The 27,207-nt window shown below is 38.0% G+C and overlaps 1 protein-coding gene across 1 annotated transcript in view; it reads right to left on the reverse strand.

Annotated features, from left to right (window-relative positions):
* The window catches only part of wdr11 (WD repeat domain 11), a 65,667-nt gene extending 62,844 nt beyond the window's left edge, over positions 1-2,823 (reverse strand). The window contains exons 1-2 of the mRNA XM_084735987.1: positions 2,633-2,823; positions 950-1,061 (exon numbers count right to left, since the gene is read on the reverse strand). Coding sequence (XP_084592113.1) covers positions 950-1,061; positions 2,633-2,718 — 198 coding nt within the window. The 5' untranslated portion in view covers positions 2,719-2,823. The remainder of the gene's footprint in view (positions 1-949; positions 1,062-2,632) is intronic.
* Positions 2,824-27,207: the final 24,384 nt, after the last annotated feature.

Genomic DNA, 27,207 nt, shown 5'->3' on the forward strand with positions numbered 1-27,207 from the left:
GACACAGACCACAGAGGAAGCAACATTGGAATGCAGCCAATGCAATGCTCTACACTTAAAAAGACAAATGACTCCATGAATAAGTTGGTGTTTAAATAATTGATTCTGCCTGCATATTTGTTCCTGAATAGGCATGCTCTTTACTGTGGCTACTCCTTCTTTTTCTTTTTTTTTAATTCAGCAAGCTTTCTTATGTCAGGCTGGGCGGTGAGGAATGGCCCTCTGCTGTGGCTGCGGTGCTTTACAAGATTAAAGTGTGCTTTGGAGTGAGGAATGAGAGCCTCGGATTGAGCCCAGCCACTGATAATCACTGTAGAATTTATTGCCCATTATTTGCCGTTCGACAAAACACACAAACATATATACACACATGCACGCACACAAACACAATAGGATTCTCAGTCAATGCAGAAGCAACCTTTATCCGTGTTCTGGTGTTGGTTTACACAGTGAAGCAGAACTGAATCTGTCTGCCAGGCAGGGACGAAAACAAACTTAGTTCAAGGTCACACAATGCTAACATTAATACTGGGTGATAAAATATTACTCCTGCACCAGGTGTGTGGTATATATATAAAGGATATACAGTGTGACATATAGTATGTGCACTGAAGACATTTAAAGCTTACAAACCACATCTGTATATGCCAACTTAAAAGTGCAAAAGGTAAGTTTTTTTTTGTTTTTTTTTTTGCTTCCATGAATCAGATAGTCAAACACACTTGCAGTTTCCAGCTTCTCAAATTGGAGGATTTACTGCCTCTCTTTGGCCTTCACATAGTTGGACATCTCTTTGGGCTCTATGATTGGCACTAAATGATTAATATTTAATATTTAATTGAGAAAATAACCAACAGAGTAATAAAAAATTAAAATAATCATTAGTTGCAGCCCTACTATGGAGATAAACAATGAAACAGATGAAAAAACATTTACTTTGGAAACTCACCTTGACCACATTAGCTTTGTGTCTCTCCAACACCTGGATGGTCTGAGCAGTCTTTGGATCGATGATGAGAATACTGGAGTGACATCCCTGAGCTATCAGCCCCTGCCAACCCCTACAGTAAGTGAAAGTCAGGGAGAATGATAGGTAGAGGAGAGTAACCATAAAGAAGAAAGTGAATGATGAGGTCTGTGTGAGGGAGCTGAAAGTTCTTTCCACCACAGAGGGAGATTGCGCCAAGTCATGCACAACACCACATAAAGAAAATTTAAAGTGAGATGTGACTTTATACATTTTATTTTATGAGACAACATCAATGACTGTGCCCATTTGGCCTGACACCGGTTTGTATAACCTCTCCCATTAATATAGTTTTACTTTAAAGCTGTGCCTGCTATACAGTTTCCAACTTTCCACTCCATGCCTGTATCTATCTTCATCTTTCAGTGTGCATACATACGATTTCTGCATGCATACACAGCAGGACCACATTAAGTTGTACAAAATTTATCCTTATATTCCACACCAACTTTTGAATCTCTGGACCTTAAAAGATCAGTGTGCAGGATTTATTAGCATCTGCCTGTGAGCTTGCAGATTTCAAACACCTTGCCTCACACTCCCCTTACAAGTGTGTAGAGGAACTCATTCTAAGGTAATGAAAACACAAATATTCTTATTTTCAGGTGATTACACACTAATGAAAACATATTGATCAATATTATATTCTATTTCTGCATTACTCTGTCAATAAACCGCCGTAAATCTTAGACAATGTACCTTTAAGTTCTGGTGCAAGAGGCTGATATAATTCACACCTGACAGAACTGTGTGACTGCGATTCAAAATAGCCAGATAATTACAGAATAAATAGGGATGCACAATTTTTTTCAGCCAACACCGAAAATAGATAATTACCTGCTTTGCATGTCAATACCGATACAACAGCCACTTATGTATTTTAAAAATAAGTTAATATACCTTGCAGTTTATGTATACCTGAGTGTAAGAGAGGCTCTCTGGTCAAGGATGGATGATTTAATACTCCAAGCCTAACTGACATCACTATTACAACAAAAACAAATAACAGCTCTGAATCTTCAAATGATCATTTATTTTTTCAAGGGCATCAAAACTATAATAAATAAAGGGTAACTGCAGATGAAGGCACAAAAACCATCAAACAGTTATGCTTATTGTATATACAATATAACTGACATGCTGTCTATCTGCATGAGGTAAAAAGACACCCAGAAAATTTACACGTACAGTCTTTTATTCAGATGATTAATGCAAAGCATCAGCTCTCAGTTCTAACTGTTAATAAGACTGTACAACCCCTGTCAATATTTCTGGCCGCCTTTAGCCCTGGGGTGACTTAAATAAAGTCGCAGTGCAGTCACAGTGTCTGCTTGAAGGTTTGAATACATCAGGCCTTGTAAAATGTCACATCACATCACATGACACAGGATGCCCTCACGTTACACGATTCTCTGTTTTGATGAGAAAAACTACGTTATCAGCATCACTTCTCCCAAGCATATTTCGAAGTAGAAATGAAAGGAAACGCTTAAGTGAAACCCACAAAATGCATTTAGCAATTCATAAACATCACCTGTCAGTCGCGCATCTTGTCTAAATGGACAAGCTACAAAACAATGCTAACGGCAGTGGTGCAGGACTCACCAATCGACGGCGGTTTTATTCTGTAAATTGAGAGTGCCAGTCAACGTCCGAGCCGCTAGCTTGATGTTGACCGTGTACGGAATCATTATGGTCGATCAGTATTTATGATACATTAACATTTGTTGCCCAAAAGCAGCTAAAATTGATTAGCTTCTGTGGTTCGGCTCTGTTGAGGATCCTAACAGGAAGTGACGCGGTGTTTCTAAATGGAGCACCGTGTGCGAACAAATCCCAGCGCAAGAAAGGTTCCAGGATTTACAGCTCACATTAATGCAGAAATAAATAAATTCTCTCAAAATGCCAAACGTTTGACTAGTAAAAACAAATTATATAATGACATTTTACATTTATTTACTATCCATTTTCGCATCAAACAGCATCTTAATAGCATAAACTACTGCATTTATTGCTGGGCTTGTTGAGACAATACATATCAGCTCTTATCTAATAAGCATTATTGTCTCATCTTTAACTAATGTTTGATTAAAAAATATAACTGTCAGTGATAACTTACTGTCTCATTGTATGTACTGGTATGGTGACAATTTGTACTTATAATAAAGAAGACAAGTTGGCAGCACTTACTTGTGGAAATAAATTGTTTAACATCTCCTTCTGTCAATTCAGAAGTTGCCTTTTAGTTTTAAACTGAAATAAATCCAAAGTATGATTAAATAAAATAAACCAAATATCTATTTGTTTTTTAAATATTGTGTGAACCATTTCATTTTCAAAGGTACTATTTAATGTGCTAAAATCAGTGACTTCAGTAATGCATTTTATCACCAGAAATTTCTTATTCACTCAAATAGTGTCATTTCTTCCATAATTTGAAATTGCATAATAGCTTATTATATTCATTACAATTTGCCCCCTGTGTGGATGAACACTGATGAGCTCATGCCCACAGGGTGCATAAGAGTCTGAAACACTAGAGAGACCTCACGCGGTTTGCAGTGGGTATGCTGTTAGGAGCAGCGTCCTGCAGGAAGCGGATCTAAACTAACTCATAGTCTAGTCTGATGAGCCTGGAAGCAACACACACACAGGTTTCTGGCCACCACGGCTACGCAACTTAAATCTAAAAACCCTCAAATAACTGTTTAATTTTCATTTATCAGGATCCCCATTAGCTGCAGCCGAAGCAGCAGCTATTCTTCCTGGGGTCCACATGTTGGCAGTTCAGAATGTCAAAATTTTTCTGCTTTTCATTGGTGGCACATCCTCCCTGTAGTGAGCCAAGCTGGCACACTGGTTGATGCAGAACACACGACTCTGGGGAATACAGAAGAGAGTTAGGGCCAGGCAGAAGGGGGAAAAAAGAGGACTATAAAATGTGCATTTTGAGAATAAAGTCAAAATGTCAAGAATAAATTCAGAGAATAACTTCAGGGAATTATTCTCAACATTTCAACTTTTTACTTGACATTTCTACTTTATTCTCAACATGTAAAATTTTAAAAATCTTTTTCCTTTAATTTTTTCCCCAGCATGCCTAGCCCTAATACTCTTCAAATCATGTACCCTGGATGATCTATATAAGGGAGATGGACCCTGAACTTGCAGGTTTTACTGACAACCAATACACTTCATTAACAGTTTGAACAAACACAAAAAAAATCTGTAACCCCTGGCATATTCTCTTGTCCAACTCCCAACTCTGGACCCTCTGATTTCAAGTTTTCAAGTCCTCTAGTTGTCTCTGATTTGTTGAACAGCTTGTGCCAACAGCAACAATCAAACGTCTCCCACACAGCCCATATCACGCATATTTAAACTTATTATTTCAGTCCAATTCTCACTTGAGTTCTGTAATGCTACTTATTTCTGTGTAACATGCCCTCAAGTCACAGATAACAGGAGTAACTTCCACTATTTAACAAAAATTATAGACCAAATTTCAGTGGAGAAAAATGTTGCCATGAACTCTTTTTTCTAGATAATGTCAGACGATGACATTCTGGCAGAAGTTAGCCTTCAAATTTGTGATTCTTCCTTCTGGGGAAGTAGAATTGAGGCACAATGTGTGGCGCAACACACAGAAAACATATATAGTCAAACAACACATGTTAGAATGAGGAACTGAAAGTACAGAAAGAAAAAATAGCTGAAGCATGAACAAACAACATATCTATTATATCTTAGTGTATCTAGTGTAGTAGTGTAGTATCTGTTCAGTTAACTGGTAGATGACAGCATTTGATTGACGCTCATGAAACCTTGAGGTGAACTTTGAGACAGATTTTTCTGTTTTACCCCCGCTGACAGTTACATATTCAACAAGACACGTTTGTTTCTAACAATGAAGGACATTTTTCTCATTTGTGGAGTCGGTGTAGTAGAGACACTGGCTTGGGATGTGAAACAAATATTTTATATAGTCACAAGCTTTTATAATCGGAAAATGTTCAGGTTAACAGGTTCTTCTCTCATGGTTCACTGGTTGTAAATGCAGCTCTGTTAATGGTGTTTTCATAACACAAAAGAACTGCATTGTTATTTTGGGGCTGTTTTGCTCTGAGCATTCATCCTTTGCATTTTGATTATTCCGCATACTGCATTTACATACTTTATTATTTGGTAAAAACACAACAAAAATCTAATCTTTAAAAATAATTTTTGTTCTCTAGATATATTGTGAACTAAGTCCACTACACGCATTCAGCTACAAGGAAAAAGAAATCCCAGTGTTCTTGTATTTCCTTTGTTGCAGACTGAAAAAATGAACAAATGAAGCTCAGCATGACTTAAATTAGGAAGACTATCTTTATGCCTCATTCATTCCTAACTCTCTTTCTCCCCCGTTCTCTCTTTACCCATTTATTCTCAATCAGCTACCCATGGGCATTCACTCTTTTAAGTCAACCAACCAGATTTAGCCACAGTCTCCATCAGCCGATCATGTCATTGTGTCAAAACTTTGAATCTGTTCTCCTCTCTGCTGCTTTCAGCTGTCATTTCTGCTCCAAACTGTTGCAACCCTCCTCCACCCCATTTTCCCCCAGTTCTTCTAATCCAGTCCTCATGTCATCCAGGTCATCAGCCATCCCTTCACCACCATCACCAGTGTCTAGACTCCGTCAGGGGGTTTCCTTTATTAAGCCTGACTAAAGATTGTATCTCCCTTCCCTATCCTGGACGTTTGACTTTGTGTCAAAATCATCTTGTGGTAAGTCAGAGTGTTGAAGTCATGTTCATGTTGTTTGAACTTTGCAAGTCTCCGCTGGTTGCATCTGTGGCTGTCATGGCATTGCAGGAGGTGTTTCACCGTCTGTTGCCTGGCAGGGATCTGCACTCTAATGAGTGCACTCTTCTTATTATACTAGTTCTCACTCTTCCCTGGCTTTAGGCTTGAGAATGTCAGACCTTATGTGGTTTGCAGTGTAAGGGGAAAAGTGTCCAATAGATCTAATTTAATAATTTCTCATTCAGATTTTTTCTCCCCACTTGAACTGATACATTTGGAATTATGGAGGTAAAAATCCCTCTATAGGATTATATTTTTCAACTACTCGTTTGATGAATGTGAAACCTTTTCTGTCTTTGAAAACTCGGGAGGAACATTAGCCAGTGGATGCACAGAAATGAAATTTTTATTGATCCTCTCATCTGAATGCATGAGACCACAGCCAAGCATATTTCCCAAAATGTCAAAGTGTCCCCCTAAGAATGATCGGTCTGGGTTATCCTGGTCGGCTAATGTTGGTAAAACATGGACATTATAAGGAAAGCCTGGTTCTTTTCTGTCCAGGGATCCGTGCGAGCCCATGCTTTTTTCTCGCCTTTTACTTTGTACAATCTATTCTCCATTGTTAAACTACCACTTGATGTGCTTCTATTATTTAAATTAAACAGATGATGTTTGTGCCGTCACATCCATCTGCTGCTGTGAGCCTGTTGTTCACTATAGGAAACAGGTTTTCAGCTGTTACCTCATTCAGACTGCAAGCCTCTTTCCCACTTATAGTAATTTAACCTGCTATTCAGACCTCTTGTGCATTCCATTTTATCTTGACATAAACATACTGTACATATTTTATTTGCATGTTGCAAAGTCGTGGATAAGGTTCATTTTACATTAAATTGCTCAGTCGTTTTTGACCAATAGGGAGTTGAAAAACTGCAAAACAAACCTACAACAACACAGGCATGGCATTACATTGTGATATTAAGTTGTAAAGACCAACTTGTTTATGGAGCACAAATCCCATCAGCGTCATGGTTCTGGCACAGTAAATCAAATAATAAACAAAATTTCCCTCCAGAATGACACATAGAGAATTACCTGTCAGTGCCTTCCAAATCCCTCTCAAATCACATCTGCAAAACAGAAAACCGCTTTCACAAACCCAGTGTTTAAGGTTTGGCTTGGCATTGTGTTTCAGACATTTTGGGAACATGTGCTTATTTGCTCTCTAACAGAGAGATAGATAAAAAAGATTGACACCACGCTCATTCCTGAACGCGAGTGGTTCAGCGCAATGTGAGGCTACAGCCAGCAGCCGCTTAGCTTAGCTTAGCTTAGCATCAAGATGAGAAGCAGGGGGCAACAGCTGCTCCGGCCCTATAGGGGTGCACGACATGGATTTTTTTTTACTGTTTTTACCAATTATTTATCATTTTCAACTTTTTTAGTATTTTAAAACAGAAGCTCATATAGTCTGCAGTTCATATACACTTGAGGGTAAGAAAGGGTCAGTTATTATGAACAAAGATGGATGATTTAATGTTCTAAATCTATCCGATATCGCTATTACATTAAAAACAAAGAACAGCTCTGACTCTTCAAATGTTCATACTGGAGTTTTTATAAAGCATTTTACCAAAGAATCAAAATTAAATGCTTCAGCAATCTGCCCAGATATGATTATCGCTGATAAATATCAATATAGCCTGGATAGCATGCATCCCTACTATTCAAAAGTTAAAAAAAGAGACAAATTAGCACACTCTAAAGGTCACTGATTAATATGTTAAATCCTGTTTATTGAATCTGTACAAAAAGAGCATTGTGCCAAAATGATAATTCATTTTTGGACATTTGATGAAAGGACTGAGGCATTTTCTTGAGAGGACACTTCTGGCTGCTATTCACCTCCGTTTCAGATCTATTTTGGTAAATCCTGAGGAAAGAAAAATGGGTCCTGCACTTGCTAGATGCACAATTTTCTCCACCAGTTTACTCATTTACCTCAGCTCCCCCGTATTTGATTCTGAAAGGCAGTGTTTAGTCAGGTTACCCTTTCAGGACAAGCATTATTTGACAGGGCGAAAGCTAATAAATCAGTCTTTTATTTCTCTTTCTTGTTTTTCTTCCTAGAGCCTTTAAGTTTCTGTGGCAGTGTTGACCAAAGGGACCCAGGCAGCGATGTGTAATGAAGGTTCTATAATGAAAATGGAGAGCAAGGATAATCACACTTTGGGTCACGTAAAAACCCAATTAGAGCCTGAGTGCTCTGAGTGCACTTGACTGCTTGCCGCCAGGGCACCAGCCATGTAAAATGTCCCCATTATTTCCACCACCCATCTGTACGTTCAGCCTCGAAATCCACCCATATTTTAAATGTGTTTATACGCACGCTGAAATATTTTATTGATGTGCTGCATGCATTGTTTATTCACACAAACTCTGTTGACTTTCACTTCCCCTCTATGATGTTCCTTACAGGGAATAATGTACAATTATTTGCTCAAGACAAATATAAGATGTTGAGGTAAATGTTGGCAGTTTTTGGGGGATTCCCATGGTTTACTTTCACTTCAAGCCGTGGTTCCCAAGCTGTGTGCTGAGGCTCAGTGGCATGCTGTGAGGAAACTCCAAGTATGCCTTGGGATTTAATGTACTATCTCAGTACTCTTACAACTTACAACACTCTTTTCCCAATACAGAAGCAAATTCTACACCCTGAAAAAAAAAATATTGAAAAGCCATCCTTCAAAATGAACCCTAGTTTCCGCTTGTTCATGCAGTTGCAGAACAGTATGAATTATTAGTGAATTTCTGTACCTTCTTTCAGTTCCATGACCTAATTTTTTAAAGGTTTTTAAAGTTTCAGTTTAAAAAAAAAATATATTTCATGATTAATAGCTGTTTGTCAAATTTGATTTGGCATTAAAAAATGAAAATAAAAGCTTTCATCATATGAGTGATAATAAGTTATAAAGGCTATTTTGCAAGGATGTGAATATGAAACAAAGAATGATGTATTCCTTTGAAGGGTAGACGTATTAAATAAGAAAACATACAGGGATTTTGTTGCTCCAGGCTTACTTGTTCCGAATGACCATCCGCTTAAACCTGTATGTAATTTTTGTCTCCTGCTTCTGGCAGTGAAATGATCGAACTCTGTCGATGTGTGCTCATGATGTATGCAGTAATCCACCATGATGTCGCATCGCTGTGGCTGCTCTCTCCTTCAGCTATGGCAAACCAGTCATTACTGTACTGTAAATACTAACATCAAGTTTAATTACAAATACTGAGTTCACCTAACTCAGTTTTTATCAACTTGTTATTAACACTTATTTTAAATAAGTTACTTGTACTCTGAGTTCTAAAAAGCTGCCAAACTCAGTTTAGTTGAGTTGGGTTCACTTAAACAAACCAAGTACTTAGATGCTTGGCCAGGTCTTCATTTCCCCTTTTTTCTGTTTATTTTCTTCTTTCACAGACTTTTGGTGTTTTCTGTTTGAGCATAGACCAAAGAACTGACACTTGTCCAGAGATCTCTAATTAACTTTGTTGGCGAGTTGATTTACTCTTTTTACTCTTTACTAAACTGAAACGCTAAAACTTTCCCACAGATTCTAATTTGATTTGTTTCGGTGAAGAGAGTTCTTTTTGCTGTTTATTCCTGAAGACCTGAAAAGTTGTGTTTTTATGTTGAACTCTGAAGAGTTTCAGGGACTATTTATTTTAGACTTGATTGAAAATGACTTTCTCTCTCTTTTCTCTTGTGTCTCTCTGGTTAAATGTGTTTTTTCATTGTCTCATCAATACGCTGATTTATACTGAACTGACTTGTGCTGCATTGTCACCATGATTATTTGTGTGCTGTTGTTCAGGTGGTTCACTTTTATGAAAAGTGGGTTTATGACAGAGTGTATTCATGCATCCATGTGGGGGAATGACCTTTTAAGATTTCAAACAGGAAATTGTTAAATGAACTCTGGCTGCACCATAAAAACAATGCTGAAATATTTTGCTGACAATCTGCATCATAGTGATTTTTTGTAAAATGTTGAGCAGGGGGAAGCAATGAATGACAACTACTCAAACTGCCATGATCTAAACCTCTTTTAATAGATTAGGCCTCATTCAACAGAGTTTTTCCCACAGTTTTAAATGTAGTTACCCACATCCATCTTTTTAAACATGTTTTCTTATCATTCCAGTCTACTGACCTACATTTTCTATTCCTTCAGATGATCTGTGCTGCAGACTGTCGTCACTAACATGGAATCAACCGGCTCACTCCAGGATCTTTCGGGCCTCATGACTTCCAGCAGCTGTCACAGTTAGCCTATTTTTAAAACAGTGAAACACAAGGTTATGAGACATTTCTGAAAATAATTAATATTATTGTGGTTGGCATTATTTTTAAACCCTTATGTGCATTCTGTGTATAGTCGATCCTTATTTCTTAATGTTGTATACATGTTTAGCTCTATTCTGTATTTTTTAATGCATAGTTATTAAAAACACTGGTTAAAGTTTATGGTTTCATCACCTTTTCTTTTGTTACAATAAAGTAAACTAATGCCTCCATTACTTGTCACAAATGTTAATCACTTTTAAGGGATTATCACAAAAGTGTGTGTGTACATACATACACACACGCAGTACTGTGCAAAGGTGTAAAGAAATGCTGTAAAGTAAGAATGCTTTCAAAAATATAAAATGTAATGGTTTATTTATTTATTTATTTATATTTATGAAAAGAAAAATCTAAATCAAATCAATATTTGTTGTGACCACCCTTTTCCTTCAAAACATCAGAGAGCATCAGTTCTTCTAGGGACACTTGCACACAGTTTTTAAAGGAACTCTGCAGGAAGCTTGTTCCAAACATCTCGCCACAACAAGTTTTTTGGGGGGCATGGCCATGGCGTGGAATTGTGATATTTCGCCATGAAGCATGAGATGGCTCAGCAGGCACCTCCTGTTTCCAGCTGGCGTCTGACAGGTGCCTGAACTCGCGACATTTTTTGTTGGGGCGTGGCCTGCCCTGTAATTTTTATGTCTTGCCATGAAACATGTGATTACTCAGCTGCTGCTTTATTTTATTTTATTTTAGTTGTAAGAAATCATTTGCATTGTTAGATGTATTGTACCAGAGTTAGCATAAAGACAGTTTTTATGTGCAGTAACTTGTCAGGTCACAATTGTAACATACACACAGCAACAGAAAGGAAATGAGCAACCAAGACGGGACACATAATACAAAATAATGCTCAGCTGTACATCACACACCATGTCAGTGATTGTGATACTGTTACACTAATTTCAGGCACTCACAGTACCATTACCTGTCACTCTCAATTACTGCTGTCAGACAGAAAACACATAGTGCCCTTTAAGGGTTGAGATATTTCAGCCATCCTTGTAACCATTTCAAAATCCATCAGATCCAAGAGATAAAACATTCCTGTCATGTTAAAAAAAAAAAAAAAAACAAGGCTGGACAGAAAGATATTTCTACAAAATATAACTCAGTTTCAACTCTAAATCCCGTGAACTGCACAATGTGTAATATATTTTGCACAATATCAAAAAAGTAAAAAGAAAACATTAAAAAGTCACAGAAAGGAAAATCCTAATGGGTTAGAGCGCAATGAAAGAGTCACACAGTTACAACAGATGTACTGTCAGAGCCTAAATCGCCAAGAGGCTTATCATGTGGCTCTCCTTATCATCATCATCTGTCCTCCAAACTTTTAAGTGACACACAACAAAATCCAGCCCCGTCACGTCTGTTTTTATGTTTCCCAGAAAACAGAGAATTAATGACAAGCTGAAGCTTCCCCCCCGCCCGAGTCTGTGTGCTCTCATTTCTGCCATCCCGCCCGCATCCTCTTGATCTTCCCCACATCGGCAGAATTCCCTCTGCGAGCACAGTGGGCATAAGGAAGATGAAACGGAGGCAACAGGGCCATGAAATTCTCAGTGATTTCTCTAAAACCATAGCAGTCTATACAGCAGGTTGAAGTTAATGTTTTACTATGTCACGTCTTGGTTCGCATGAAAAGTTTGAGGTGGCTTAAAAAAAGCCAAAATGTTTCTCTTTCAAAGTTCTCATCACCTTCTGTTGCTCATGAAGCATGTCAGATCCCCATGAATAGACGGGCCCTCCAGAATGTGTTAACAGCTCCCTTCCATATTTCAAACAGTCTCGCTGGAGGGTTACAGCACGAGATGTCAGAATGAGTTATGGTATCACACTTTGAGAGGAGAGACCCCCATAAAATATCCCTGATTTACTTTTATCATCAGGCAATTGAACATCTGCCACATGTATATTAATGAAAGGCTGAATGAGTCGTACAGTGAGGACATTGTCATCTGTGTAATTGGCAGCACTGTTTCTATTACTTCTACGGGCATGAAATTGACTCTAAATTGCTGGCTTGTAGCTGCAAAATGAGTCACCGTTTTATGCTCAGGGTGAAATTCCTTCATACTGGATAAATTATACATAATTTATTTATTATAAATACATCAGAATGAGACGTGACAGGCAGGACATAAATGACATAAAGGCATAAATGACAAGGGTTATAATATACTCTAAATATACTCTGACTTTGCACCTATACAAGGGTGTGAATTGATAACCTCAGGGAATGTGAACAAGCCTGGGAAGTGATGGATTACACGCCTCAAGTGTCCAGTACAAATTCTTTGGGCATTTTTGTTAATGAGAGTTTGAATTGGTGGGAACAAACTGACTGGGTTAGTAGAAAAATCCATAAATCGCTTGGTATAATGATGAAGGTCAGTCATCTTGTTACCACAAACTGTCTCCTAACTCTTTATTACAGTCTGATTTATCCCTATCCTTTGTATTGTAATATAGTTTGGAATACTTTTCCGACTGCTCTCCATAAAATTTTGCTCCTCCAGAAACGTTTTGTTAGGATCGCAACCCGATCAGAGTCACACCTGCCCCCCACATCTGCCCCTTTATTTCAGAGACTTCAAATTATTACTTTTTATGACGTTAATATTTTTCAAATATGTGTTTATATTTACAAAATACTTTTGGGAAATATTCTCGAGCAGTTCAAGACTTATTTTTAATCTAATTCACAGTTACGTTCATATTCAACTCGCAAATCATCGGATCTTCATCTTCCTACATTTCTTACTTGTAGAAATCAATTTTCAATAAGATTTAGGGGAACTAAACTATGGAATGATTTTTTTCCACCTAGCAAAAGTGTTACAAAAGATGTCTAAGAAAGCATTTAACTGCTGTTTTGTAATGGATTTCCTCATGTATTATTGTCCATGTTTTAATTTGTTTTACTCATTGTCATGCATTTTTACAATTGCTCAAGGGTCAATACAGTATAAACTAATATCCCCCTCACACACACACACACACGCACGCCTAACACACTAACACACACTCCCTTATACATCACATACTTACATTTTCTGCTCTTAAATGGGAAATATCCCACCCAACCCTGCATGTGAATACTCAACATGCATTTCACCCTCAATACAGAGGAGCAGACTCTAGCAGAGCTTTTGGCTGAAAATATATATGTTTACTGTTTTCTCTGTTGAAAAGAGAGGCTGTGCCCCCTGTGTTGTGCATGCATAGATGTTTTTCACACTCAGAATTGTCCAAAATGACCCACACTGCAAGGTAATTTTCAACTGAGTGCAAATGAAGGCCACGTATTTGTACAATCTTTCTGCGGAACAATAAAAGTGTCTGAACCACATCAGGGTGCAAAGTAGAAGGTGAAAATGGGAGTGCTTTTGTGGGATGGTGGCAATGGATTAAAATGATGTGTTTTTTTTGCTCTGGTAATAAACATGCATTCAGAATACACATTTGAAAGTTCACACATGTTCATTGTTGACCTTAAAACACAGTCACACTCAAAGGTCTATTGAAAAGCCATCCTTGAGCTTTTAAGTATGTCACATGATATTCATCAGCAAATTGTGTCTGTCCAGTTGTCATGGAAATGTAGAGTAGATGCTTTTTTGCCTGGGAACCAGATGAATCTGCTGAGCTCATGTTTTCATTCACTCCAGCAGATACACATTTGTGAATTAGTCTGGCACAGGCAGGCTTTTAACTTTTAAGTCAACATGGAGTAAAAGTCAGGAGAGCATGTATAGCAGAAATAATGAATATTGAACATCCACATTTCCATGACAATTGAGCAGACTGCATTTGTCTGTTTTAGTTTGCATGTTTCACATTAATTTGTTATAATTAATGCTGAAGTTCGCTGATGAGTCTGTATATGGTCTGTAAGAAATCATGAATTGTCTTTTAGAAGGCATAGATGTTTATAACAGTTAAATTAGGCAATATATTAATGGGGTCTGGCAAGCAGTGAGACTCAAGCTCACAGCTCACTTCTTCCTATATTATATAGGAATTCAGCTTATTTAATGTCCTCTATATGGCTCCAACTCGCTATTTGGCTTGCAGTACTCATTTTTGCATGCTCTATAGCTACATATTGCTCTTTAAGTATCCATTAGACTATGCATTATACTTCTCACAATTCAGTCATTTGAATTAATATCCAATCCTTTCTTCTGCATTTCTGTTGCCAATACAGCTGTCCCATTACAAACAGGCCAATGAAAACCACAGCACACAGATGAAAAAACTGCAGCATTCACAGTTTGGAGAGGCGATTGTGACCACTGAGCAAACAGTTTAAAAGTAACTAATACATGTTCTCAAAAGGAATATTTTGTACTTTTATTTAAGTATTTTTAACACCAGTGGTTTTGCTTGCAGCTGAATAATATTTCAGTTATATAACAGTAGAGGTACTTGAGCACAGATTTTCAGGACTTTTTCCACCACTGTCTGCATCTGTCGATGATTATCATTAATAGACACTTGAGAAGCCTTCATATTTTTGAATGCACACATTCTCTTCCCTAATAGTGCAGATATGAGTGGGATGAAGCTTAGTTAAACTATCCATAATACTGTTCATTAAGGCCTTGCAGAACCATTATCTACAGACTCAAACCGTTCAGACATTAGAGGGAATGAGCCAATAAACCACTGAGCACTCAACAAAGAGAGCAATGAGAAACTATATGATGAAAATGAATTCACATAAATTGAAAGCACCAAGAAAAACAGACAATTAATGATAATGTGTTGCAGTTATATTTACCTTAAGCCGAGATCATTTTCCAGTGACTCTGAAAGGAACATTTAATGTGGTGGAAACACAGTGTCACAAAAACCTGACCCCGAGAGAACCATAAGTGGTGCTTTCAGTCTCGCAGCCACGCTCGATGCCTCATCAACACAAACCACATATATGCTGATGTATCTGTCAGCATAACTTATGACTCGTTCTCGCTGTGGCCTCCTTTTTGATGCTTTATTAACATCTAATAAATGACGAGGTGACGGACGGTCAGACATGAAATGCGGTTAAAGAAAACGAGCCGCTCCCAAGAGGAGTATAAACAAAATGAATTAGACCTTGGGTGTGTGATGTTTCAATAAAACAGTAAGACTATATTCAACATGCAGGGCAGACGAGGCTTCACGGCCTATTAGCTGCGCAGAGGAAGAGCCGCGTGGGAATGGTATAAAGGCCGAGAGAGCAGTTCTGAAAGTATTTCAGCAGCTTAATGTGATGAAGCCTATAAATCTCCAACAACATGATAAGCTTTAGATGTCTCACAGTCATGCAAATCATTTTTGTTAATCACTTGAATATTTTTCTGTGATCTGAACCATGCACGCTGAGTTTTATAAGGCAGAGTGCACAGCTGTGATCAGATGTGGCAAAAATACACACATTCTTTACTCAAGTAGTGCAGGTACTTGTGTAAAAAAAGACCGGTTGAAGTAGAAGTATTAATTCAACTTATTTATTCAAGTAAAAGTCTCCCTCTCAGTCTGTTTCTTCTTGTTTTGTTGATTATGTTGCTTTTGTCTTTTTCAAGGATGCAAGGACATTTATTATCATTAAACACAGGGTTATACAACAATTTATAGTTAACAAATAATTGAAATTTAACAATTTAGTCTTTGAGAATTTAGTTTTTTATGTAATTTTGTCTTGTTACGACTTGTTATATCTTTTAGGGCATTTTTTGTATTGCCATCTCTTTCATTGTGTTTAACTTTGTTTTTACGTTGTTTGTCTTTTTCTATGTCTTTTTCATATTGTTACATCTTGTCTGTCATTTTGGTCTTGTTACATTTTTTACCTCGATGTTTTGTTTTATTGTCTCTTTCTTGATTAATCTCTTACATTGTTTTCATCTTGTCTTTTTCATCTTGTAATATCTTTTATATAGTTTGTCATTTTATGTCTTTTTGTCTTGTTACATCTTTTACATATTATTGTATTTTTTAAGTTGTCTTCCTCTTGTTACGTCTGGCTACGTGGTTTTCATCTTCATTCTTCTTTTATGTCGTTTTTTTCTTGCTACATCTTTCATTCATAATATGCTCTGACGGATACACAAAGGAATTGTCTTCTCTGTGTGTTATTTAGATTTAAATCAGTCTTGATGTTGGGAAGCTGGCGGGCACTGATGCTCAATAGAATTAATCAATAATTACCCTCTAAAGCATTAAGACTAAAGTAATGAGCCTGTTTTGAAAATGTGAGGAGTAGAAACTACAGATATTTGTGTTTAAATGTAGGGAGTAAAAGTAAAGATTTGTCAGAAAAGTAAATACTCAGGTAACGCTTGAAAAATCTACTTGCATCTCTGGCTATGATACATTCAGTTACTGCCTTGGGTGCACACACATTCTTGATCCATACACTGACACTAATATGAGCTTATCTAACCCCCTAACAATGCAGTTTGGCTCTTTGCTCTGTACTCAGTATAAATGGCATTTTATAGAGTTAGTTTCTGTTATACACCTGAGATAAAGTGGATAAGTTTGTCCCTGGCAACCATACAGTTGTTGGTAATGGCAACAATAAAGATCCAGTTGCCAGGGATACACTTAAATCATGGCCAGATACGGTGGCCTAGAAAGACAAAGAGAGCGTAGAGAATAGAGGAGTAATATTTTTCTTTGTCTCAGTGACATCTCACAGCGTTCAAACACTTTGGCAGTATTGATCACGCAGGCTTTATAATAATAGAGAATATCGATTTGACGCAAAATTGAATAGAGATTGAATATAGAGGAGAGGGTGAAAGTGAGACGGTAGGGAAAAAGTCAAGGAGAAGCAGACAGTGAATAAAGAAAGCTCAAGGTTGATGCCTGCAAAAGAGGAAAAAAACGCCCGAAGTCCTTGGTGAGCTCAGACACTCATTATCACAACTTAGCTGCACAGCAAGAAACTGCTGCACTCTCCAGACTCCACTCTCCTCCTCTGCGAACGTAAATTTACCCGAAGAATTACACTGGAGCCACCTTTCCACCTCTTAATTGTGTGCATATCTGTGTCTATGCACATGTACACACGTTATGTGCACTCACATGTTCACTGGTTCACTGGGTTTGAATTAGAGGCACTCCATCTTGGACCAAGGACGAGTTATGTGCTAATTATCCCAGTTTCAATTAAGCTAGATTACTTTCCAAAAGCAAGGGTGCATGACAGCTCAATATTAATTGACCACCGCCTCGGTACCAGTGTGATTATGTGTGCCAGTGAGTGAGTGACTGAGTGAGCCAGAAGAGGGAACAATATGTTGGGCAAAGACAGGCAGAGGCCACCAAAAATAAACAGTTTAAGACAGAAAAAATAGCAGTAAAGAAGTTAGTTTGTTCGCAGTGAAGTAAATCTTCACCTCAGGCAGTTTATGTAACTCCTCTGTCTTATGCTCCCCCCTGTCAGAGCAACAGTCTCGTCTCTGTCAGGTCAAATCTAGATGAAAAGAGCTGGAAGGCTAACTGAATGCACTGCGGTATGGACAGATAGAAAATGGAAGATGTTTCAAACTCTTCTTGACTATTGTTCATTTGACCCCTGACCAGATGAGACCTCAGTACAGTCTGTTAATCTCGATATACCGATGTCACAATCATTATTTTCTCTGACTGAAGTGTTGATGTTATTGATATTAAACCTTTGTTTTAACCTCTGTGCTTTTCATGACTGGCAGCAACAGAATCATCGAAACATTCGTTCAAAAAAACTGCTGAACTGTACAATTATACAATTATATTACGTTGGTATTCATCAGTGTCATCTACATGTCAAGTCCAAACTTACAAAGAAGTTCAAGAAACTGCACAAGTTCAGCCCTGCCTCCAAGAAATTATATCTATATACAACTAATTTCCAACAGAAAATACATATGAGGGAAATGTAATGCTGACTGAATTTAATTTTCTATTAACATAATGAGGAAATTTTGTTAATTAACATACCTGGCAAGTTGCAAAAATGCAAAAGATGCCGAACTTATCAGAAAAATGTTAACTGACAACGTATTACATTGGTTTTCTGCCAAAATATGCAATCTTAGACGATTTTATTCTAACTCAAACCAGAGTATTTTATTCCCTAAGCCCACTCTAAATCACAATATTGACTTAAAACAAAGCCAACAAACCAGCTCTGATCAGAGCCAAATGACCACGCACCCCTGTAAGTGAGGATAGCGGAGTGTTAACTACTCAACAACACAACCCAGAGCTTGGCCAGAGCTCACTGGCACTTCACCCAAACAGATATCAAGCAGGTTTGATATCTGGTCATGTAAGGGACAACTTGAGGAGCCATGAAACAGCAAAAGCCAATGAGAGCAAAAAGGCTGAGAGCTGCAGACATCAGGCAGGGTGAGGAGAGGCGAGACCCAGAGACAGAGAGGGCAGAGCGCCAGAGCAGCAGCCAGAAAAGACCAAATATATAACTCCTGCAACTTTCACATAAATTTATATCTAAAATGAGCAAAAGCTAATCATACGGTTGCAGCAGTGGCTATAAAGTTACGAAGTAGTTCAAGCAAGCACCACCTCCAGCAGCTCTGTGGAGGCAGACAAGTCTGACTGCAAGACAACGCTGTAACATGCTGCATATTGATGCTTGAGTCTTAATGATCTAATGTTACTTCTAATGGATTTTCATGACAAAACATGATTTCAGTGTTTCCCCGCTATATGCAACAGGAAGCAACAGTGCTGCTGCTAGAATTATATATCTTTTCAATGAGACCAGAGGTGAGGGCTGCATATAAAAACAGAGCAGAAAGAAGCTCCGTCTTCACTTAAGAAACTTTATTTTGCTGCATGGATGCTTCATAATCCAGGTCGTATAGATCGGACTGATGCCAGATGACACAGTAACATGCTTCAGTATTAAATGTCACTCCTAGCACGTGTTAGTTTAGAGGAGATTTCTCAGGTGAATGATCTTGTAATGAGTGACTGCCTGTCTCTGATCACTTATGTAGTGTACAAAGAACAACAACCTCGAGACAGAGAGTTGCACTGTGTGACCAGCACAGTGATCAGACAACTTAGAAAGTTATTAAAAATAAAATTATGATATTGATTTTTAACCAAATACATTTTAAATCTTCCTTTTAACCTTTTAAAAAATATTCTTATGGTTGAATGAGCTGCACAGTGTTAAAATAACCATTTTAAACCTTACAAAACAAACAAAGAATGAATATAACAGCGTGTGGTGGAAATGTAAACAGTGGCGAGGCCATGCCAGCAAAAAAACCCCACAGTGAAACCTCTTACAGCCATGTATGAATAAGTTCAAAGTGCTTGGTGTATAGTAATTACCTTAAATAAAGGGGAATAGTGAAGAAGAAGAATGATGAAGGAGGACCACATGCAGCTCTCGCCCTCACCCTCACGAGCTGAGTGAGGGAAAGGAGTGCGACCCCCCTACAGGAGCCCCGAGGCTTCACCAACAGGTCGACGAATAATCGACCCACACGCAAGAATGTGTATCTGTGTTCCCCCTTTTATATCACTGGCTGCTTTAACAGTGTTTTAACAGTGACCAGTACCAATACACACGATACTAATAAAATGTAGAACCAAGTATGAAATGTTCATGTTCTGAAGATAGAAGAACTAATAGCTGTAATATGAAAAGAATTAAGTTAGCTTTTCAAATGAATTTCTTTTGCCTGAAAAGGAATTACTCTTTATAACAAACTACTTGTCACTTTGGCATTTCATTGAATGTAAGACTTCGCTAAATCGTCAATCACACTCTCTACAATCTCCTTTCCCCCCTTCTCAATTCATCTTTTACTACCATATAAATCACTGTGCCATTGCTGAGGCTTTACAATAGAGCTTCCCAGATTAATGTCAAACACCCTTTCTCTGCCCACCATTGTGTTACTCTATCGCAGCATAATGCCTCGATCCTCCACAGTTACACCAATAACGCAGTCATCAAACTTTCCATTCAGCTCCAAAAAGCCACTTCCAGCACAACAAAAAGAATCCTCCCTCAAGCATCCAGCAGTCACGCGAGGAGATCTGTATCGTTTCATTGCTAATTTCTCCCTCCTACACGTCAGTATTACACACAAACAACTCCATCTTCAGGGACACTGGGTGAAGTTATTCATCTTACACCACCTGTCACACACATGCCCATCTTCTGACTCTGACGTGTTATTGGTCATGATGTTTATTTGGTGTTTTTTATTGTTCTTTTGTCTTGAGTTCAACTCATACTCTTATATATGATATTCTATATTATTTATAGACTCCATTTTTCGCTGTATTGTTTATCTACACTGTTGTTATTTATTATTATACTTTTTTTCTTACACATTTCTTATTTTCTATTTGGTTTGGTTGCATTTTATTGTACAGTACTCTAATAAGAACATTGCAAGCTGTACTTTGTATCAAATTAGACAAAAACTACAAATCATATGTTCTTTATCAGACAGTAATTACAACTTAATTAAACACCGTATACCCAAGGATACACTAATAAGTCTTAACAAGACATAGCTTGTAAATAATAACATAAATTCATATTAAATTTATATTAAAAAAGACAAAGTGATAGAAAATATGGCTCATTACATTTAATTAGTGTATTGTTAGATGTAGGGTGCATAATTACAGTATAATTGTGTCTGTTTACACATTATTTATAGTTTTTGTCTAATTTGATACAAAGTGCAGCTTGTTATATCTTCTCAGTGAACTGTAAAAAAGGCGCAACTTTTGTTTCTACATATAATGCACATATTCTTGCTGTGCTCTATTTGAATTATAATTTTCTATGCTTATATGTATTTCTACTCTTCAGTGGAAGCAACAGCCCAATTTTCCCCGTGGGATCAATAAAGTATTTTTGATTCTGTTTGTGCAGAATGAGGAAATCTGCTGGAAAATGTGTTTACAATGTTTGTTATGAAATTCCAGAAACAACAATGATAGTGAGTACTGTCAAAAGAAACAGAATACTCGATTAAACCATACTTCAGTAGAGTCAATGCAGAGGTGAACTTTCAGTTGCATAAGACAATGTGATGCAGTCATGACTAAAAGATGACTTACTTGCTTTTTATAGAAGAGGAGGAGTGACTTTGATATTTGTAACTGAAGTGTGAAGGTCAGTCAACTCTTGGGGAGCCAAACGTTTAAATTAGTCAGTGTAACGCCAGAGATTAGAGGATTTTTATAACTCTGGACTGGAATCAAAGTCAGTCACACCCTTGTTTTTGGCTCTGACCAAAGCTGGACCTTAAAAAAAAAAAAAGACCAGCGACAGCAGTGCAGCAGTGATGGTAAGAGTAGATGAGCCTGGGTGCTGATGGGTAATCAATCACACTCACTGTCAAGATGAGAGCAGGTTCCACTGCAGTGATCCTGAGGCAGTGACAAGGAGGGAGGAGAGGGGAAGAAGCACCAGGGTGGCAGGAGAGAGGAGGTTAGTGAGATAAAGTGCAACAGAGTGGAAAAGACAAAGTTTGATCACGTCCCTACCAGGCACAGAGCCGAGGCCTGACCCACAGACGGGGAGCGCTGAGGGGACGAGGAGCTCGGCAGCGCAGAAGATCTCGGGTTGAACTTCAACCTCAAACTTTAAACCTCAACACTGTCTCAAACTTTAATGGAAAATGTAATAAAAAAGAGTTGTGAGGATCCTTGAGGTACAAAAAGACATCATTATCTGTATCTGTACCTGTTCAACCAACAAAATTATCTGTCTCTGGATCTGTATTTGGATAAAATACTTGAAGTGGGTGTGGTTTATACTCAAAAACTAGGATTTTGTTTGTTTGTTTCACACACGTGAATAGAAAAAGAAAAACATGATGAACATATAAAAGTAGATGTGAGGGAAGATACAAGATATGCAAAAGTTAAAATATAAACAATACAATATCACGATACATATTCAATGTTAAAGTTGAAAATTGCATATATAAAATTGCATATAAAAATAGTTGAAAAATACATTTGTTATAAATACAAAGAATACAAAGAGATAGGAGCAGTGGCCATGTTTACACATTGAGTAACAGCTTCTCAGAGCGGCCATATTTGTCCAAATCAAATAGTTTTGACAGCAGAGCTTTTGTGTACATAAACCACAACACAGAAGAATCTATTAAATGTTCATGGTCGTTCCACACAATAACTGAACGTGGGATTTTTCGTACAATGGAGGATGACTATTCTTTGCCCGCTGAGTTGAATAATGATGGAATTGTTGATTATTAACAAAATAATATCTAACACTATGAGAAAAATCTGTGTTCAGAGTAGTACTTTTAACATTACTGTGTTACATTTTGGAAATTATTTTTCCCAAATAATAATGAGTGACTTAAGGCAGAAGAAATATCTGTTTCCACTGGATTATTTTTTGCTGCAAATAACACATTTGGATTTGGGTGCATCCCGTAGCGCATCCCCAAATGTGCTGTGCAGGTTACTCCACAGTATTAAACATCCGGACCATTTTGAAGGATTTGTTAAGGATTTCTAGGCTTTCCATTTTTCCATTAACAAAGCTGTGTTTTCATCAGATGTGAAGGAAATAGGATTGGGTGTTATTCTCTGCACAGGTGGTGGATTTATTTTGCTTTGCAAACAGTTTGATTACAGCTTATGTCAGTTACAGCCATTTAGGAAGCGATTTGTGCCCTGCAGCTATTCATCACCTGTCAGCGGCTTGATGACTTTGTGATCAGGTGGGAGTTAAAATGACAAATGAATGCAAACTTATAAATAAGGGGTAGGCTGTGTATTTTCTGTAAGTGGCCTTTGATTGTATAGCTGGCGAGGTGTTTGTGTGAAAGCTGCCTACATGCAGTAAATCTATAAATGGGTAGAGCACGCATTCTTATATAAATCTGTGCCTATAGGCAGTGATCATTTGGACCAACTGAACATTTTTATTCTTATCTTATAATTCATTAGACACTTGTAAGACTTAATTAAAGGATAATTCAAAAGACATTACACAAGAACTGTTCTGTAAACTGTGTAAAAGTGCTTTATTTCCCACTATTAGATCTTTATTAGACTTCTTTAGGGACAGAACTGTCATTCTTGGTGGATCTGGTTCACAAATTGTTTTTAAACGGGGAAATATCAGGTATGTAATTTCATTTCTCATAGCCGACCCTTTATAATATATTGAGACCCGGGAAATGTCCAAAACATCAGAGCAGAAACTCTGATGTGAAAGAGGTCGCAGCAAAAATATGAAATAACTCAGTCTGTGGCCAAAAGCAACACTCTTGTAGAAAAGGAATGGACTGTCAATTTAACATACTGGCTTCCCTAAAGAAGTATATTGGACAACAAAGCAGAACAATTTGAGTACTTTGAGTTTGAACTCTGTGCTGTCAAAAAGAGGCAAATTTCTGCTGACTCCTCCTCCTCCCTCCTGCTTCCCCTGTCTCTCTCCTGACAAAACTGTTTTTATTCCAAGGTCTTTTCTTTCCAGAAAACTGTTGAATAAAACATGACACCCAACTCAGCTGCATTGTTGCTGATGCACTTTCAATACAGTTTTGCTGTATATTGGCGCTGAAGCACATTCAGATGTGGTCTCGCGTGCAACTCAAGAGGTCACCACCCGTCTGGTCTGTCAGAACTTGACTGTGAGGAAGATATTACCGGAATAAATAACGAGTCCCTCAAAGAAAAACATTTTGACTAATAAATCAGAACATATTAACCACAGTAGACTGCAGATTTGATTGGACTGTTTGTTCCTCTGAAGTTATGTTGTTTGTATAGGTGGTGAGTTAAAAATCAAGTGTGCAAAACACTCCAAAAGATGGTAAGCACATTAAGACAGAGTGTGGGTAGATACTGTCAGTAGAAATTAACTCAAACAAGCCTTATTTTTCCCCTGAATGTTTTGCTGCTGTTAGTAAATTCCACGATGCCCTAAAATATGGCCAAATAGCATTTTTACATGAATTATTCATTGCACAACCGCTGTCATTCAAAAAAAGTTTGCAATTTTAAAAAGCTGTCACAGCGAGATGGATAAATTGAACATTTAGACAGACAAACGTGAAGCGTTGCTGTTTAAATGTGCACGCTGAAAAGGATTGATGATAACCCTCTGAGCTGAAGAAAAGGAAACATTTTCCCCTATGCTGCTGCCGCTTACTGTATACATAAGCAAATCTGTGTTTGCCTTTCATCTCAGCAGAGCGCTTATTAAAGCGGACCTGGGAACTTATTAAGAGCCAGGTTGCAACAGGAAAACATTTCACAGCAGCGTGGTTCCGCGGTGACCCCGGCCGAGTCGGCTGTTTAACTGGTGTCGATGTGAGAAGCAGCGCTGACCTTTTAGCCGCTCAGTGGGGAAGGAGTCGTTAAAGTTCAGACGAGAAAAGGACCTCCTCCCTTCAGCTGGTAAAAAACAAATAAATAAATAAAAACATTAGTGAGATTATATGGTGCAAAAGAAAAATATTCTATTCCCCTTGAAAGTTGAAGATTTAAATCCTCAGTCAGAGACCTCTCAGTCAACTGAGATTCTTCAAGCTGAACAGTCATTTTTTGGCAGTCAGTGTGCAGTATGCATAAGAATAGTCATGAATATGGTTTCATATTAGGTGGCGCACTTATTAGATAAATCAATGTGACAGCATGCTCTGGTATTCAGCTGATGAGAGAAGGTGAAACGAGTGGTTTCAGCTCTTGTTTTTTAGCTATGACAGAGCAACGCAACGGCATAACAGGCTGTAAACTTTACAAAAAAAGGACTCAAAATAACAACAAGACACAAAAAAAAGAAAAGTGTGATAGAAACGGAGGACAGGTGATGCATTGTCAGCCACTGCATGATCTGTGCTGCACACTCTGAAGTGAACCTGAGCTATGAGCTGCAGAACGCACACTTTTACTTTCCCAGATTGTGTGACAGTCTGATGTTTTTACATCACAGAGGAAGAAGAAAGGCATTAAAGTGTTGGCAGGTTGATAAAGTGTCATTGAACTGAAAGAAAAGGAACAAATTGTTGAATCTTCATACTGAACAGTCAAATCTGATTCAGCTGACAAAATTCTGAGTCGTGCTAGCGGCGGAGCTCTATAGCAGTGGTTTTCAGACTTTTTGTGCCCAAGGCAATCCAAAGGGCAATCCAAAATCTCAAGGCTCACCTGTACTCATATCCAAAACAGCCTCTATAACAATCCTAACCTCCTGGAGTGGGGAAACTAAATAAGGCGTCAATCAATCAGGACCTTTGATGTGTCACTAATGTCATTAATAAGTCCCACCATCTGGCAACTGGCCAAATGGCTAAAATTGGACTTCACTTTGATGGGAGGTTTTTAAAGGATAAAGGGTAAAGAATTTGCCCCTGTATTTAGAAATAAGTGTGTACAAAGTACTGATACAGTAAATTAAAGTCCTAGATTTTTGTATAGTTGTCTGTTACAGTAATAATGCATAGTTATCACAAAATTCCAAGGCAGTCCATCATCAGCCTAACAAGTTGTCCTCTATGTAAGTTTATGACCAAATATAATGCACAAATATAATTAGTTTATGATGGCAAAAATAATGAAATTTCCACCAGCCTCATCTGTGCTTCATGTTTATTACTAATAAGCAAAAGTTACCAGGCTAACATGCTGAATTAAGAGGATGAACATGGTAAAAATATAGAATACTCAAAGTTACTACAGGGAACCTCAATATTCTGTTGATTCTGGAGGCCCCTGTGGAAAAAAACAGAAGTGTTTCCATTGCCATAACCACAAAATATAACAGCAAAAATAAAATTAGCTAAATAAAAATCACCCCCTGCTTCATTTTAACTGGCTAACGTACCACTCACTGTAACTTTGTCCAGGAAAATGTAAACTCAGGCTTGATTTTACTTGATTTTACTGTGAAGTCTGACCTGGTGGCTGATGTTGAGAATAAGTATAGAAACAGCCAGTCTTCTCTGGATGGTCTCTTTCTTCAAACTGAGACAGTTTCATAACTCTCTGTAGTAGCTTTAACATCAGAATATTAGCACTGCCGTTCAGCTCAAAGCACAGTCACTAGCATTACAGTTTTTTTCTCATTTATTAAGCCAGTGTCAGACTAAAAATGGCCCTTTTTTTGTTATCTGTGCACATCATTACTTTACAGTAGGAGTCCAATGTGTCAGTGTCATGGGGTGCAATAATTGCCAGCTCAACATCCCAGCACCTCAAATTTAATGACATTTCTTTACTGTTCTGTGCTGCTTCTGCTCTAATTGTCGCTATAAAACAAAGTCACATTTTTGTGTCATCACTCACACATATGGTGAAGTCCTTATTTTTGAGTACCAATGCCAGAACTTTGTGTTTGTGATGCAGCCGGTGTCCACTAGTGGCTAACAGTAAATTCCATTATCCAGATGCTAAAGAGAATAATATAATGCAGAAACGCTCTATCTCCCTCTGCCAGAATGTGTGGTGCTATTTTTGCTTTTTATGTCACCACTGTACGCTCACTAATGGGCACTCTTAATGCTTCTCCTCTCGATAGCGGAGTCGTTACCTTTACATAGGGGAACAGCATGAACCCAGGACAATGTGTGGCTGCATCTCTTCTAATGAGCGACAATTTAGCCACTGTGCCAACTAGAGCAGAAAAAAAGAAAATGAACAAAAAAACATTTTGTTTTACAGTTGCTGGGTTGAAAGTCAAAGCTCTGCATTTTCAGGGATGACGCTATATGCACAGGGAGATGAAAGAGCAAGGCCAGCATGTTTCTGCACGTGTGTAAAAGTGGATGCATTGACATTTGGATGTAAGACAGGAGAGCAAAAAATGAGAGGAAGGCTGGGAGAAACACGTCCCAGGGTCACTGACTACGGCGACTGATGAAGGGCTGAATGTGTCCTTGCGAGAACATCACAGCATACAACACACTCTGAGACCAATGTTCTCCATCAGACACAAAGACA

Source organism: Lutjanus erythropterus, chromosome 14, assembly GCF_056507025.1.
Source record: "Lutjanus erythropterus isolate fLutEry1 chromosome 14, fLutEry1.hap2, whole genome shotgun sequence".
Lineage (NCBI taxonomy): Eukaryota > Metazoa > Chordata > Actinopteri > Lutjaniformes > Lutjanidae > Lutjanus > Lutjanus erythropterus.